Here is a 16,326-nt window from a genome sequence, read left to right as displayed (position 1 = left end):
GAAAGCTAAGAGTGAGGAGCTGCAGAGGAGATGTAGGGCCTGGTGGGGCTGTAATCCAGGTGTGTGGGGTGATGCAAGGAGCCCAGAAAAAGGCAAGAGAGGAAACCCCCCACACCTGGCTTTCACTATTGGTCTTAGGTTGATTGGAGTGACAGGGAGGTGATCCAGGGGGGAGAGGCCGATTGAGCAGTGGGAGAGGGGTGATCCAGGGACCAGTGGTAGGTGGCAGGGAGATATGGGGGTGGGGGGTGAAAGGGTGATCCAAGGAGCACAGCGGGTCCCTTCCCCAGCCCCCGCCTATACTGCAGCTAGAGAGCAAGTGAGCAGGACAGGCACATAGCAGACTTGCAGTCCCTAGCCATACCCCAGCTTGCAAGCCCTCTTGCCACAGGTCTGAGCAGTGCACATCAGATGGCATTAACTGTTAATGTGTAACTCATCACTAGCATGTGCTAACCTTAACATCAACTAGTATTCCTCACAATTAGCACCTGTTAACTCTAATTTGTAATCTCACTTTCAGGTATATCCACCTGTTGTCTCTTCTGTTTTACCAAGACCCCAGCACAAGCTTCACTGTATGCACCAAGTAATTTTATTGACTTGCATGGTATCGCATACAATATGCAAAGCATGTACATAAATCTTTGCAACTTCAGTGCCTGAGAATTTCAGTTCCCCAAGGCAGGGCCATTTTTGTGTTGTTTGTACAGTTTTTATTTAGCCCAATGGTATTTTAGTACAATAATTTGTATGACAGTCGTAATTATTTAAAATACTATTACAATGATTAATAATAATAACTATCTTTTAACAGTCTTCTTTTTAATAAAAAATTGTAGAGAAACTTCAATAATTTTTTCACAAGCAGATCAGAATTATGTTGCTTTTCTGAACTGTGTTTGGAGCTAGCTAAATCATTAGTGTCTTCAAAACAAGGATGTTTTTAATCCAGAAGCTGAACTCCTTTGGACAATTTTTTTCTCCCATTATTTGCTGAGTTTTATCTAGGAATTTCTACACATCAGTTCATTAAATAAGGTAAACATGTTTTACAATACTTATAGGCTGTTCTAGTTTAGTTGTGCTCATCCAAGTTAAACTTCTTCCTCTGGTCTTTCACCCACTGAAAAGGTCAGAAAGATGAAAAGAAGTTGCTTTGACCTGCCCTACTGTACTGTTTTCTGTTTGTGCTAACTGGTACCTGGAGGCATTAAAACTGTAGACTTTGTAACCTAAACAGGTTCTCTTTGAACCTCAGGGTGTCCAGTCCTGCCTTATCTCATTTTGTTGATTATATTTCATGACAGCCCTGGGTAGGGGGTTGCAGGAAGGAGCAACATCTAATTTCAGAGAGCAGCAGTAAACCCAAAGCTAGAAATGTGTGAGGGGAGGTTAAAAAAAGGAATCAATCAGATACCCTCAGCTGTGAAACTTAAATGGCTTTTAATGAAATAAAGAAGATGCATTAGTAGCACTACAAGTGGTGGCAAAAATAAACAAATAAAAATGTTTAAATACATGTTGCTGCTATAGCATAGGGACAACAGCTAAGCCACATGAGGTCTAATTAAAGTTACAGGCAAATAGGATAGGAAGGGAGAGCATTTATACGGACATGTAAATGAAGGCTTTTGGCTTTTCATGTAATGCCGTATAATTCTAGTAGGGAATGAAGTAGTTATTGCTCACTGAACTGTGCAAAGTTGGCATTAGACACTTGTCATACATGTACATGTATGGGACCCTGCAGTGGATTCACAGTAACCTTGACACAGCTGACACCCACCAAAAAAATCTGCGACACCTGCAGGTTCATAGGAAAGCAGAACTGGAACGGACCTCACCGGATCATCTAGTGCAGCCCCTAAGATGCCAGGTTCAGGGACCAGCTTGCAGTATAGTTGGAGGAGCCCACATTTACCTTGGGCATCATTATAGTGTTATATCAACAATATATGATTGTTATATCAACACACAATGATACAAAATATGAGAAGTGACAAGAGAAATACAGGCTGTAGCAGGCTGACTCCCCCTTAGGCAGACACAAGAGCCAGCTTCCTCATAAAAGCCTGTCAGCTCTTGGTTCCAGTCTGCTTATTATACATGTGGAAAGCTTTTCACCCCAGCAAACAAAACAAGCAAATGTGCAAAGAAGGGATGGAAAATCAAACCTCAGGTCTTTCTTCAGACCTGGAGCAAGACAACCCAAGCTCAGTGCTTCTTTTTCCCCACCTTAGCATACCAACTTCCCCCTCCCCAGCTTCCCTTCTTGGGAGCTTTTAATTTCCTCTGAGCCTAGCCAATCATCTCTGTCAGCTGGCCCAGCATTCCTAATCAGGTAGGTTATTATCCCCTAACCCCTTGCAGCTGGGCTCCAGCCCCTAAGCCATGCATCTTGTTAAAAAAGCACTATGAAAAGGAGTGAGTACAGCTCAGGGTGTTAAATTATAGGCTCCTCCTCCCCCAAACCACATTCTGAAGTCAATTATGTCCGTGTCAACTGGAGAAAAAAGTGTGGATGACACAAAAGGAGAGTGATTGTGCTGAGGTCTTCTGGCGGATGCAGCAATTGAGTGACACCTACACCTCCAAGGATTGCTATGGTTGGCAGACATATCTGCATGAATAAGAATCTGAACAGGATGCATTGAGGGAATTTTGCTAAGGGTGCCCAGCCTGCTTTTCATTTGCTTTTTAGCATGAAAAATGAGAAGCGACTGGCACGTCTATTCCCAAGGTGGCTCAGCACCTTTTGTGATTTAGCTTCAGTTGAGAACCACAGCAGCAAAGGAAGTGAGATGGTATTTCATATATCAGTCTTCTCTGGGCATTACCACAGAAGTTGTGTGAAGGCTAATTAGCTAGACTAAAATGTCTTGCTAATACTGAAACTTGTTTCCATCCCTATTACTCCCTCTCCCCTCCCTTCCCCCACTTTTGGTATTCTCTCATTGGTGGCCTGAAATGACTTTATACTGTATGGAAAATTTACCAGGTGCTTCTGCACAGGCTGACTACAGCTGTCAGATTTCAGCTGTCTAACAGAGGACATAGAAAGGAAATCTCAGTTGTGCAGACCTGCTACACTGTCAACTGAATTAGTCCCTTAAAGTGTGGACTTACTCTGAAAAGAGACTCTTTACTAATAGCACCATCTTATTTGACAGATCTGCTGCTTGTGTGTGTTCAGCACTGGACAGGATGACTCAAAGGACAACGTTTGTCTTAGATTCCTGTTCTCCCTAACTCTTTCCCTCTCAGTTGCCCGTTCTTTTATCCAGCCACACTCCTGTTTTTCTTTTTCTCTTTTCTTTATTTCTTCCTTTTGTCTTTGGGTCTTATTCAGTGTAGCAACCCATGTCTAGGACTCTTTCTGGCACAGTTGCCCATACCTTTAAACCCCAAACCAGAAAACACGTGACCCGATAAAAAAAATGTAACCCAATAATAATCAAAGTCACCACATGATTTTATCACCGTAATTCTTGTTCTATTCCTTCCTTACAGGGTCTGCTTTTTCATTATGTCATGGTTTTATTAATGGTAAATAATATAAAGCATAGGGCCAGATCCTATTACACTTAGATGCTGCACTTAGATGTCTATGCACGATCCTATTCCACTTGACTCCAGTTCTTGAAAAACCACTAAGACAAAAGGGGACTAGGTCCTCCGGCTCTTCTCTGCTTTTAAGGGTAGGATGAAGGGTGTGTTACAAAAGTAGATAAGTTATTTGTTTCTTTGTGAATCTAGCAGGATAGAATAGTATTTTACTTTGATGGAATAGGCTCTGTCCCTTTTTTACATTAGCAGGAGCATAGAGCACAAAGGCTTGCAAACTTCTGAAATAAGACATTCTTTTAATTTTCCAAAAACAAATCAGGGAACTGTATGCTTAGGCTGACCATATGGAAATCCTGGAAATCCAAGACATAATCCAGGAAATCCAGGACACCACTCCTCCTCTTCCCCCACCCTATGCTCTCACAAGTCGGTAGGGTGGGGCTGCATGCCGAGCAGACAGTGGTGCCTGCCTGTCCACCTGCAAGGCTCCACACCACTCCAATTCCCAGCCAGACTGCACTTCATACCCCTGCATTTCCAGGATGCCCATTATAATTCTCAACAGCTGTCCAGGACCAGCTTCTGAAATCCAGGACTGTTCCAGCTAAAACAGGACATGTGGTCACCTTACTTATACTACTGTATGTCACATTTTCAAAAGTAATTAGAGACTCTGGGTATCTTACCTTTGGTTTGGAGATGTATGGGGAAATGTGTGAGGCAGAAGGGTTTTTTGTTATACCTTTTACTGAAAAAATTATATAGTTGGGAGAGTTGTTGGACAAACTTTTAGGCACAAAATGCACTCTTCTGGCTTTTTTTCTTCATTTTGTGGATTTTCCATTTTAAACAGCGAATGTTGATATCCCTCATGTTTTGTGCCTGAGAGCTTGTCCAACATTGCTCCCAACAATGTGGTATGTACAATAAATGATATCACAGAAAATCCCTTGCCTAGCTTACCTTGGACCTCTTAATGGACCTTGATTTTCAGACAGCATTAGGCATCCTCTGAAAATCATGCCCCTTGAAGGTGTCTCAAGCTGGGTACTCAAAAATGGGGGTGACCAAAAGGAGAGCTGGAATTTTCCATGGAAGCATTTTTAGTTGAAAAGTGCTGATTCATCTTCATGGGCAAAGATACATTTCAACAAATAACCTGATTTATTTATTTATTTATTTCAGTTTCACAATTGTTAAAGCAGCCTGTTTTGACATCTTCAGAACAAAAAGGTTTCTTTTCCTCTTTGAAAGTACATGTTTGGCCCCAAAGTCTAATTAATTTATACTGAACAAGGTAAAAATAAAAAGAAAACTTGTCTAAAACTAAATTAAACATTTCAGAAAGTTTGGAATAAATATTTTAATTGACTGGTTTATTGATTTGTGTAATTTTTTGTCAACTTTTTGTCCCAGGTTGGGAAGGGAAAAATTCCTACAGGCTAGGAAGCTTTTCTGCTCAGCTCTTCTTCAAGATCACCAGTCATTTTTTTAAATATTGGTAATAATGAATAACACTGCCATTTACAATGCTAGTGTAGCTCTCTACCTGAGGAACAGGCATGCGCTAATCTCTACAGATTAGTAAATTCTACAGAGTTTATCTTTCTGAAATAATACTATTTTAGGAAAACTACAAGCAAGACATATTGGTCTGTTTATAAATTACCTTGGAGAGTATTAATGCCTTGAGGTACTGAGGTCTTTATAGCTAAAATCTGCAAATGAGTCTTTCTGATAAACTTCACCATTCTGCTCCTAAGTGATAATAGGAGAAACAGATTCAGAAAGCCCAGAGCATAAATATGGATGAAATCGTTTTTGATACAGTAAAATACCATTTAGGGTAAACAGTGGTTTATGAAACCTTCGAATGTTTACTATTTAATTAGTTACATTTTCATTTAAATTGTTAGATTTGATGAGCCAACAGGGGACTTACTTTTGAAGTAATGACTGTTTAATTTGGTTAAACATGGCAAATCCCTTAAGTTTCTCAAGTATTTTTCTCAAGGAACTGCCCCTACAGTGTTGCTTTACAATCATAGAATGATAGAAAAGAAGGGCTGGGGTTCATCTAGTCCGCTCTGCTTCTCATCCCTGTCCAAACTATCCCATACAAATGCATGTGTAACCTAGGGGTTGGAAACATTTTTCAGTAAGCAGCTGGAATGACCCAGATCAGATACGGGATGGGTGGGCACTAAGACCTGGCTGCCTCTGCCACTTATCCCTGCCCCCTGGCTGCGGCATGGCCCAGGGAGAGGTCCCACTCTGCTGAAGTCCCCAGTGCCCAGTTGCAACACAGTGCAGCATGAGCACAGCCCCCATCACTTAATGCCACCAAAGCTATGGCTCCACAGACTGGATTCAAAGGCTCTGTGGGCTATATTCAACCTTCAGGCTGTAAATTGCTGATCCCTGGTCTAACCTAGTTCTAAAATTACAAAAACAATCCTGCTGCACAACTACAAGGCACAAAGCCCAGATCCCAAGAACACTCCAACTACCACAGGTAAAGCAGGCTCAAGGGCACTGTTCATGTCTCACCACTGCAAGGTTATTAAATACTGTACAAGTGAGAGATCCAAGATCATTATTGTTCAACTGCCTAAGGTTACCATACAGTTCTGTTATGAAAAGCAACTCACTATAGCATTTCATGAATCCCTATTTAGACCTTAAAAATACCAAAGCAAATCTATCCAGTTTACAAGCAACCAAGTTAAAAAATAACTGGTGCTCTCCCCAGACTTATTCGAGGATGATGAATTCACATCAGCTCTTTTCTGGTTCATGGCTAGCTACAAGCAATAAAGATTCTGCAGGCCAAATTTTACCTTTTTTTGCACCTGAGACATCAGCATCTTAAAAGATTGGCCTTTGCGACTTTAAGGAGGGTGGATGTACATAACCGTGGGCAGAATAGTTCTCTGCAACAGAGCTGGCAATCCTGTAGATCAGGGGTCCTCAAACTCCAGCTTGTGGGCCACATGCAGCCCATGGAGCCATGGCATCTGGTCCATGGGACTTCCCACAAGTTGGGAAATTTGGTGGCAGAGGAACTGTAGCAATACCATCACTGTCTCCCACTGACAAATTCCCAAGCCTCCACAAGGCTGGTTTGGGGCTGGGCCATGCCCCCTTTCCCTGTGCAGGTGGTTTGGGGCAGGGTAAGACCCCCTTCCCACTGAATGGCTGGTTCAGGCTGTTTCCTGCCCCCCTCTGCATGGTCAGATAGGGCCCAGCCATGGCCAGCAGCTGGATCTGGCCTGCAGATAGACTGGGCATTGCCTATCAAACCTGCTGGGCAAAAAGGTTGGGCATCATTGTTGTAGATGATGCAAGATTCAGAAGAGAATTTAGCTTTAATTCTCCCAGAGTTGTGCTGATTCTGCAAGGGAGTATGAACTAAAGAACAGTAAAAACTATTTAGATCTCTTACAAATACAGTGCACGAAAGGAACATTTTGTAACTGAAACAATGATAATTCTACTGAAATAAATTGCAGGTGTGTGAGGGGGAAAACAATCCCTACAAAGTTTTTGCAAATTTCTCTTCTCACAGGTATACAGTACTTTAGCTTCCTTGGTTTTATAGTACTCTAGCTTCCTCAACTTTTTCCCTGATTTTTTTTTTAATTAAAAAAAATTGGGTTTCTATGCTCCAGGTCCCTCCCCAACCCCAGGAAGGAAAGTACAGAATTGTAGGTTGTTTGTATTTAGTGAGGATTAGTCACGGGATATATTTGATTCAATCTACAGTTCTGCAAACTTCTTTGTATGCAGCTTTGCACATTAACTTTGTGGAAATGTCAAATTTGATCATCTGAGATGACACAACAGGATTGTATAATAATAAGGCACATCGGGAAACTTACCTTTCAGCTACCTTGGACATTTTTAAACAGTGTCTGTCTATCTGCACATTCAGAAAGGTTATCTGGGAAGAGAGATGACAAGGGCATTAATAACCCAGTAAGTCTAGTGTATGCATTGATTGTATCCCAAAGCAGTATAGGCTTGTCATTTCAAATGGCATAGTGGTAACAAAGGAGGAAACAGAACACTTCTGTGGGTATCAGAAGCAGCTTATTAACAACTTCCACCAGGAACCTTCACTTCTTGTGGCAAAGCATTAAAGGAAACTTCAAACAAAACAATTTAAAGTGTAAAAATGCTATCTGTTTGTAGGCACACACATGCATATACACTTGATTGTTCCTTCTGGCAGCTGACCCTGCATCTAAGTTGATGGCCAGTTGGTTACTATGGATAAAGACCTTGAACTGTTATTGCCCTTACAAAATCCCACAGGAGAATCAAATAACAAAAGAAAGGACCCAAAGGGTTAAATACACTAAAAATATTAATATAAAAACTGTGCTGAAAAACTGACTTGGCATTTTTATTGCATGCACAAAAATATCACGAGTGCAAAAGTCAAACTGTAGGGGATCTGATTATAGGTTACCTCCACATAAAAGCCAATGCAATTTTTAAAGTTCTTTGGAGGAAAACACGGTACACTTATAATCAGAACAATGCAGTATATAAATTATACATATATGCATGTATTTTGGGACAAGGCTTCTAGCTTACCAAAATATGATATAAAACCTAGTTCATCAGAACAGGATATGAAGTTCTCTCCCGTTCTCCTTTTTCTGCCTCTAACTCTTAGCACCCTTACAACATGAGTACTAGTTTTCTACTCCTGTAATGTCCTATCAAACACATATTTCTTACCTATATACCAGAATGGACAGTGCTAATGATGTATCAACTTCATTAATTTTGAGTGTTCAGACTTGGTTCAGATGATTGTCACAAATGTTGGCCTTGCTTACTGAAAAGTGTGTTGATGCTGCAGGACCTGTCTCTAGCTAACTTCACAGTTCCTTCCTAATCTCTAATGACTGGAGCTTGTTACAGGGAGGAAACCCTAAGGTCTCTCAGAGATCATGACTGGAGCAGATTCACTCATGCTGGAAGAGATGTGCAGGTTGTCTGGCTGTGCTCTGGAGAGCTTCTGACCACAACTGCTTTGCTTTTCATATTTGGCTTTTACTACATGTGGGTGGTTCTGTGCCTGCCTTCTACCACACATTCTGCCAGGGACCGTAGTTTTCATTCCTAGTGGAAGTGCTCTGGAAATTCTGGCTGTGGAAGCTGTACTCAGGATATACAGTATGAGAAGATCTCTCAACTGCACTGGCTAGATCCCCCTCCCTTGTCAGTACTGCCTACTTGTGAAGTAGCCCTGGTGACCTGACAGAGAGGGGAAGTTATGGCGAGAGAAGAAATTAGACTGCTGTTTGAGCTAGGGAGTTGCTTGCAAGCCCATCCTGAGTTTCACTGAATTAATTCATTCTTTAAGAATATTTAATAAATATTTTGGTCAAGTCATCTTCAGACCATACATTGTTCACATCAATTACTTGCTATTTATGGCATGTGGGGCCATGTTACACACACAAAGGGTACTTATCCAGCTGTATAACTGCTGCTTTTGGCACTTACCCACAGTTTGTCGTTTTAATTTGCACTCTGACATTATAAAATTGCCCTGAACACCTATGCATGAAGCTCTCCAGGCCTCCCTTTGAAGCTGCTCCCTTGGGCAGCCAAGATGGGGAGATATAAGAGGCCAGGAGGAACAGAACAAGCTAGAGGGAATGCGGCTCTGGATGAAAGGAATCCCTCGATTCTAGCCTGGACCCTTGCTCCCAATGGGATGGAAACTTCTTCACGGCTCTCCATCCATTTCATCTAATGACTTGTATGTCCATATTGTACCCAATGGAACAGAATCACAAACTGCATGTGAGTGCCCAAAATAGCAGTTATACACTTGGGCAAATGCCATTTGGGTATATAATGTGAAATAGGATCTAGCCCTTAAGTTATATTGCATTGTATTTGTCCCCAGATTGGTTGGCTATAACCTTTCATGTATTCTGAATTATTTAAATAAACCAGCAAATAAAATGGCTTATATTTAACAGTGTCTGTCTTGCAAGTAATAGATTCAAGAGCCATTCCATAGATTTGAAAATAAACTACAGCCCACAGTATCTACCATGACATAACCGTATGTCCTAACTAATATTTAGCTTTAGATACATGCTACTTTACTCAAATCAAGCTGACTTTGGCATGTCTTTTTATCATTTTGCACTTGGAAGCATCAGATATGATGCTGGCTTTATTGGTATGTCAATAACAATATAAAAATCTTTTTGAAAACAATGGTAGCTGCTTCTTCTATAGAAATACTCAGTTTCAGAGTTGTTGTGCTAAGGTTGGTTGCTTACTTGTTTTCGGAAATCCTCTTTTGTCGTTTTTCGTATGGGTTGGGAGGGCACATGTACAGGACTCTGCGGCTGAGAATCTTCTGCGATGCCATATACTGACTGAAATGAACAAACAACACAAGAGATCAGTGCATGTTCTTGTTACATGCAACCCCTGCTTAGCGCTCTTAATTGGTTCCTGAAAACCTGAGCGTTAAGTGAAATGAGCGTTAAACGAAACCGAAAGTTTTTGATGACCCAAGACAACAACTATGAGCGTTATAACAAAACTTGCTGAGAGGTAAATGAAATCAGGTATCAATTTAAAATGAGCGTTAGAGCAAAACAGCCCTAAGCAAAACAGTGTTAAGCGGGGATTGCCTGTACACACAAAAGGAAGAGTGTAATTCACAAAGCAATAAAATAATTGGTCAGCAATTTCCTACTTTTTGGCTCCTCAGAGGTCAATAATACTTTAGCTTGCAGCAAAATTCAAAATCAGACTGCCGTTGCAAATACTTATATTGGATTGCCTGCAGCTGTGTTAGCTAAAAACTGTGATTTATCTCTGATGAGCTAATCTGAGAACAAGCCATTATTTCATTTTCAGTCAATCAAATCTCTTATGTCTAAAACACACTACCTAGATATAAAATAACTGTTTTGTGCTGTGTGCTTCAAGCTTATTCCATAAAGAATAGAAGGGTGTTTATATTGGAACTGGAATACATAGTTGATGTTCCTTTTTAGGAGGTATTGGCTTCATGGGACTACCACGTTTATCTACTTGCAAGATCAGCAATTGGGGTGGGGAAAAGAGAAACTAAGGGTGGGAGCAGAAGTCCAAGTCCATTGCCTCCCAAGCTTGAAAGCAACATTTAATCCCAAGGTTTTTTATAGACTGAAACTGAAAAGGGGCCTAATTGGTGTCAAAGGAGTCACATTTTCAGGAAATGTTCTAAAAGAAAATTTACCAGCCTAGCTAGTAGGGCATTTACTTGTCAGAAAACTAAACTGGCACTGTCCTCAGTACAGATATCTATTATTTATGAATTTGTTTATTTTTCTTCATTTGATATTTGCAGGAGACATTTGAATGATCAGGATGAATTTAAATAGCCAGCAGGGCTTCGGAGTCTCAAGTCTCATTTCCAAAACAGACTTATGCTCAGGCGAGTTAAATCTCACTGAAAGTCCACTTGCAAAGTGTCAGATTCTTGTAGGCAACTAAATACTTTTGAAAATTGTATCACTTGCAAAAGTGGTATTTAGGACCAGTTATGCTATGGTCAAACTACTGAGCTGTAGAAACATCTGGGTAGGGACACCTTTTACACCTCCTGCTAAAGTTGGGGTACTGGGCAGTAGGGCTGAGCGAAGCTTTGGTCCCTGATTCAACTCGGCAGAGATTTGGCCTGATTCAGTGGATGAATCTCTGAATCTGAATTGAATCATAGGACTCTTTAATCTCTCTGAATTAAATCAGAATCCTCCGAATCGATTTGGAGAGATTCGGAAAGATTCAGAGATTCTGACATAGACACAGCTTAAATGTTTTTTCTACATACTTCTAAGTAGCAGGGACTTATGAGTGCTGCGATGCTGAGGCACATGGAGTGTTCCACAGAAGCACAGGGGGCTCCCCAGTGCACTTGGCAGCAAACCCGGAAGTGGACCAGAAGCACTTCTGGTCCACTTCTGGGTCTGTTGGATAGTGCACTGGGGGGGCCCTCCCTGGTTTGGCGACTGGTGCCTCCTGGGTCTGGGGGGGCACCCAGGGCCCCCTTGCGGCCGATTGCCGAGCTGGGGGGGTGGGCAGTGTGCTCCCTGGCAGACCCGGAAGTGGACTGGAAGTACTTCCAGTCCACTTCTTGGATCACCAGTGAGCATGTGGAGGGCCCCCCTTCACTTCTGTGGGACACTCCACGTGCGCCAGCATTGCAGCAATCACGAGGCACATCTCCTACTTCAAGGTATGTAGAAAAAACTTTTAAAGCTGTTTCCCCTAGGAAACTTTGCAGTCCAAAACAAAGATGGCTGCTTGAAATTAGGTGGCCACTGAATTCCCCATAAGGGCTTGCCCAAGGCATAAGACCTGCCCATTTTGCCTATGCCATCTATCAATGACTTGGTCTGATATATGTCCACCTGCAAAATAACACTAAACTTACCTTTATGGATAAATGTTAATTAATGTTTTCAGAGTATTTTATGACTCTTATTTAAGAGTGACAATATTAGGTGTAAGACAATGTTATTAAAAAAACTGGACCTTTTTAACCTTCTGGGGGTTTTTCATACGGCGACACTTTCTGATGTCCATTTCTGTGGTGTTCACACAACCTGGCTAAAAGAAGATATTGATAATATCATCACTTACGTTTAGAATGAACATGCTACCTCCTTCCTCTAGAAAACAATAATAGGAATAATACCAGCTGAAAATATGTTTTCATACTTTGACTATACATAAATATTGGCATAAGAATTGCATCTTTTCAAAATGCTCCCTTTATTGACTTCAAACTATATAATAGCAATCATATTAATTAAGCAAGAATGCTCAGGCTGCTAAGGTGGGATCTCAACACTAAATCAATTTACACGTAACTGTGTCACACAAATTCCATTTAGGTTAAACTCACTTGGCTTTTTTCTTAAAAGGTATGTTTTTCTAAGAAGCAAAACTTGCCTAGCTACTTTGATATGCATGCATTTACATATATTTATATGTTCAAATTAGCAATTTTGTGCATGCAGAAATCTAAAACATTTGAAATATACTTATTCAGTTTTGGCTTGATTTGAAGTTTGAAGAAAATATGGAGTGGCTTTAAAGCTAACCTCTTCATACAGCTAATGGTTGTTAGTTTAGAAAAAGCCCATTAAGGTCCTTTAGCTATCACAAGTTAAAAACAGCCTTACCACTGGCCTGTGAACATCCCAAAAGGCTCTTTCTTGGCTATCCAAAATTTTCCTTTCAGTTTTATCCTTTTTTCTATCAATTCTGGAAATAAAAGAAAAAGGAAATGAGCCAAAATTTCACTATCTTGAGAACAACAGCACTGAGCTAACAAAGTGAACTTGACAAGAAATAGAAAGTGACAGTGACCGGTCAAGATTTACTGCTCAGAGTGAAACAGAAAAAAGGTAACCAAATATAAACAATAGTAAAAAGAAAATGAGCCTTAAATTCCTTCTGGTGGCAATAAGCTACACTTTTAGTGGCAGACATACATTTTTTAATTACAATTTTTATCTTGGCAGCAAACTGTTAAGTAACTCAAAGACTAATTACAATTTTAACTTCCAATTTTCTCATCTCTGCAGAACACTTGTATTCTGGACTGAAATAATCTCTTCATTAGCATGTTATTTTAAGGATAATTACTATGCTTTTAAGTGCTCCATAATTACAATGTAATTACAGAGTTAATCAAAGAAATACTGTAGATATGCATACACACACGAACATATACATATGTATACATACACACATATCATTAGTAACATCCCTTCATTTTGTAACATGTGATGCTGTTTCACCCTGAAAGTGCAAACACTATTTGTTTTAGTGTTTGTCCAGGGTACAAACATCCTTATTACATAGCATGAAAGTGTGATCTTCCCCTGCTTTATAAGTATTACGTGTAAAATCTTCTTTTGCAACATGGACTTGCAGGCTTTTACATGCTTTATAACAGGGGGGGTCATCAGTCCACGGCCTGAAGATTGGATCCAGCCTGTGAAGGACCAGTTTGGCTTGAGGCAGCAAAGGGAATTGGAGGCACATAGATGCTCTGTGCCACCCATTCCTTCCATGGTGCTTCCCTTTGCAGACCTCCCTCTGAAGATCTCCCTGCTGCTGTCTCACGCCAAAACTAATCATCACTGAAGAACTATTCCTCTCTGTTGCTGCTGGGGATGAGGATCAGTAGCAAGGTGACCACAGGTGGTTTGAATGCTCTGAGGGATGGAGATTTGAGGTTTGTAGCAGAGGGATGGGTTGGAAGTGGCAGCCTATGGCACCCAAAGGTTGCTGACCCCTACTATAGTCCACAAACCCAGAAGTGCACATGTACTAAAGATACTATTGCAAAACTGTGTGCTGTGATTACAGATAGCTACTCCAATTAAAGTGCCCAGAGCATCTCATGTATCAGCGTCCCCATGCTTCAAAATGGTGGCAGGGGCACTATATCTAAAGGTGGCTGAATGAGCTTTAGATAAAGTGTCCCTGCTGCCATTTTGAAGCACGGGGATGCTGATACACAAGATGCGGGAGGCTGCTGGAGCACAGTAATTGCCATGCTCTAGCAGACTCAATTAATCAAGTGCTCTGACACACTGGAATTATACCACATCAGAGCAGCCTCCCTGCTCGTGTATGGGCATTCAGAGAGAAAAGATGGGGGTAGGAGTATAAAATCATATTTTTTATGAAATCTAAGTCTCATGGAAAAATTGTAGAATTCTCCATATTGCTTTGGCAGCGCAAGCAGAATAGCAAATAGTATGGTTATAACTATGTTTTCTGAGGGGTGTCACATATCCAGTGGGGTGAAAAAGTGAGATATACGTATCTTATGGACTGTTAGAGCCAACTCTCTGGCTTCTTCAGAAGTGACAACATTTATCCTATCAAGTGTTTTACACGCTTTCAATCATGCTTCTTTTCCATTTATGCAGAAATTGAGGCAGAAATCTTGAGTGACTTGCCTAAAGTCATATGGTGCATCAGTGTCTGAGTGAGAAATAAAGCCTGGAGTTCCCAACTCACAGATATGTGCACTGATGATTAAACCTATCGTTCTCTCTTTTGACAGGTGACTTTAGCATTAATCTGATGTTGTTTGCAGTCTGACAGTGACTACAATTCAACACAGATGTTGACTGGGAAATATTTTCTTAATCCAATCCCCTTTTCACTGCACTCAAAATACTTACTTCACTTGGGCCTCTGCTTGCATAAAGATGAATTCCCACTTCCGTGCAAAAGCCCTCTGCAGTCTTGCTAAATTTTCCTTATAAGAGACGAGAAATAACAAGAACAATAAATTGAGATAATTATTACAGCAGTTTAATAACAAATTTAGCAAGTCAATGTTTTTTTAAACCTGGAATGCTCATGACATTGAAATTAATATTGGCTCCTAGTCAATTGTCTCAGGAGGTTAACTGTTAAGAATGTCAATCTAATGGCACGTTCTGTTCAAGCTAGCACTCTGTTGTAAATGGAAGGACTTTAGCAGAAGTTGTAGGAGTGTGAAACAGTGCCAGAGCACTGCCAATAAAGTGGTGTTGGACTTGTTCCCACGCGTCCATCAATTTACTTCCCACAAAATAATACTGAGAATCCTCCTGAAACTGACAACGCTCTAGTGTATTGGCTGCTATTGCTGCTTGTTTGCTGCACTTTGCTTTTAATCTTCTGGAACTATCTTGGGTTTTGCTTGCATGTGTTATAAAGGCTAAGCACCCCTCCTTTAGTCAGTGGATACCTACTTCTTGAAGTCACTCGATTGCTGCAAAAAACGGAAGTCTGGAAATCATCAGGGTGACTCATCATCAAGAAACTGATTAGCACTCTAGCCAATGGGAGTAATGACAGATAGGCCCAAATGCAACCTTTGGGTCCATATCTAAACTGCCAAGTCTGGTATTATTAGGTTGTAATGGTTCACAGCCATTCCAGAGATATATCCAAGTCACAAATTTTAACGAAGGGTTTGAACTTTAATAAAAATTCAAGGTGGGGTGGGGGTAAGGGCACAATTAAAATGCTAGGTTCAAACTCATCATGTCCAGAATTAACTTTATAACACTTGTTGGTATTCTGAAGGCACACATCCAAATTCATATGTAACCATAGAAAGGTATTAGCTTGAGTACAGTTAAATGATGGCTACCTTTGAACTAAAAGGCAAGATGTTAAGCTATAGCTATTGTCCCAATTCAAGAGAACACCTAACCACATTTATTCATAGATTTTGGGGCCAAATAGGACTTTTTGATTAAGTAGTCTGATCTGCCATATAACATAGGCCATAGAATCTCCCAGTTATCCCTGAGATACATCCATCCATAAGATGAAGTACATACGTATGCAGGAAAGCACTCAAGCATTTGCTTCACAACTTTCCTGAATTGGGATGTTTTTCTTTATTTTAATCAAAGGGAATAACTACTCAAACCAGCTGTGTCTGTGAAAAGGCAAAAGAAAAAAAAACAGCCACACCCACTGTATGTTGGTGCAAATCAGGAGTAACTCTACTGGAGCCAATGGAATGACACCAGTGTAAAGCCAGCGTATATGACAGGAGAATCAGGCTTAGATTTGGCCAAAAATAAGGATACCTGATTTTTACATGCCCAGACTATTGCTTTACCAGTATGAATTTAGAGTCCCGGGGATCATGCAATGGAACCCAGAAGATGACGTTTGTGTTGCTCTACAGAG

At 40.7% G+C, this 16,326-nt stretch overlaps 1 protein-coding gene across 4 annotated transcripts in view; it reads right to left on the bottom strand.

Moving 5' to 3' along the window:
* The window catches only part of RGS6 (regulator of G protein signaling 6), a 600,794-nt gene that overhangs the window by 85,137 nt on the left and 499,331 nt on the right, over nucleotides 1-16,326 (bottom strand). For all 4 annotated transcript variants that reach the window (XM_059722918.1, XM_059722920.1, XM_059722921.1 and 1 more), the window contains exons 8-12: nucleotides 14,814-14,890; nucleotides 12,792-12,873; nucleotides 12,139-12,213; nucleotides 9,888-9,986; nucleotides 7,452-7,513 (exon numbers count right to left, since the gene is read on the bottom strand). In XM_059722918.1, coding sequence (XP_059578901.1) covers nucleotides 7,452-7,513; nucleotides 9,888-9,986; nucleotides 12,139-12,213; nucleotides 12,792-12,873; nucleotides 14,814-14,890 — 395 coding nt within the window. The remainder of the gene's footprint in view (nucleotides 1-7,451; nucleotides 7,514-9,887; nucleotides 9,987-12,138; nucleotides 12,214-12,791; nucleotides 12,874-14,813; nucleotides 14,891-16,326) is intronic.

The sequence above is a fragment of the Alligator mississippiensis genome, chromosome 2 (assembly GCF_030867095.1).
Source record: "Alligator mississippiensis isolate rAllMis1 chromosome 2, rAllMis1, whole genome shotgun sequence".
Taxonomy (NCBI): Eukaryota; Metazoa; Chordata; order Crocodylia; family Alligatoridae; genus Alligator; species Alligator mississippiensis.
This window is presented reverse-complemented; position numbering and strand designations above follow the sequence as displayed.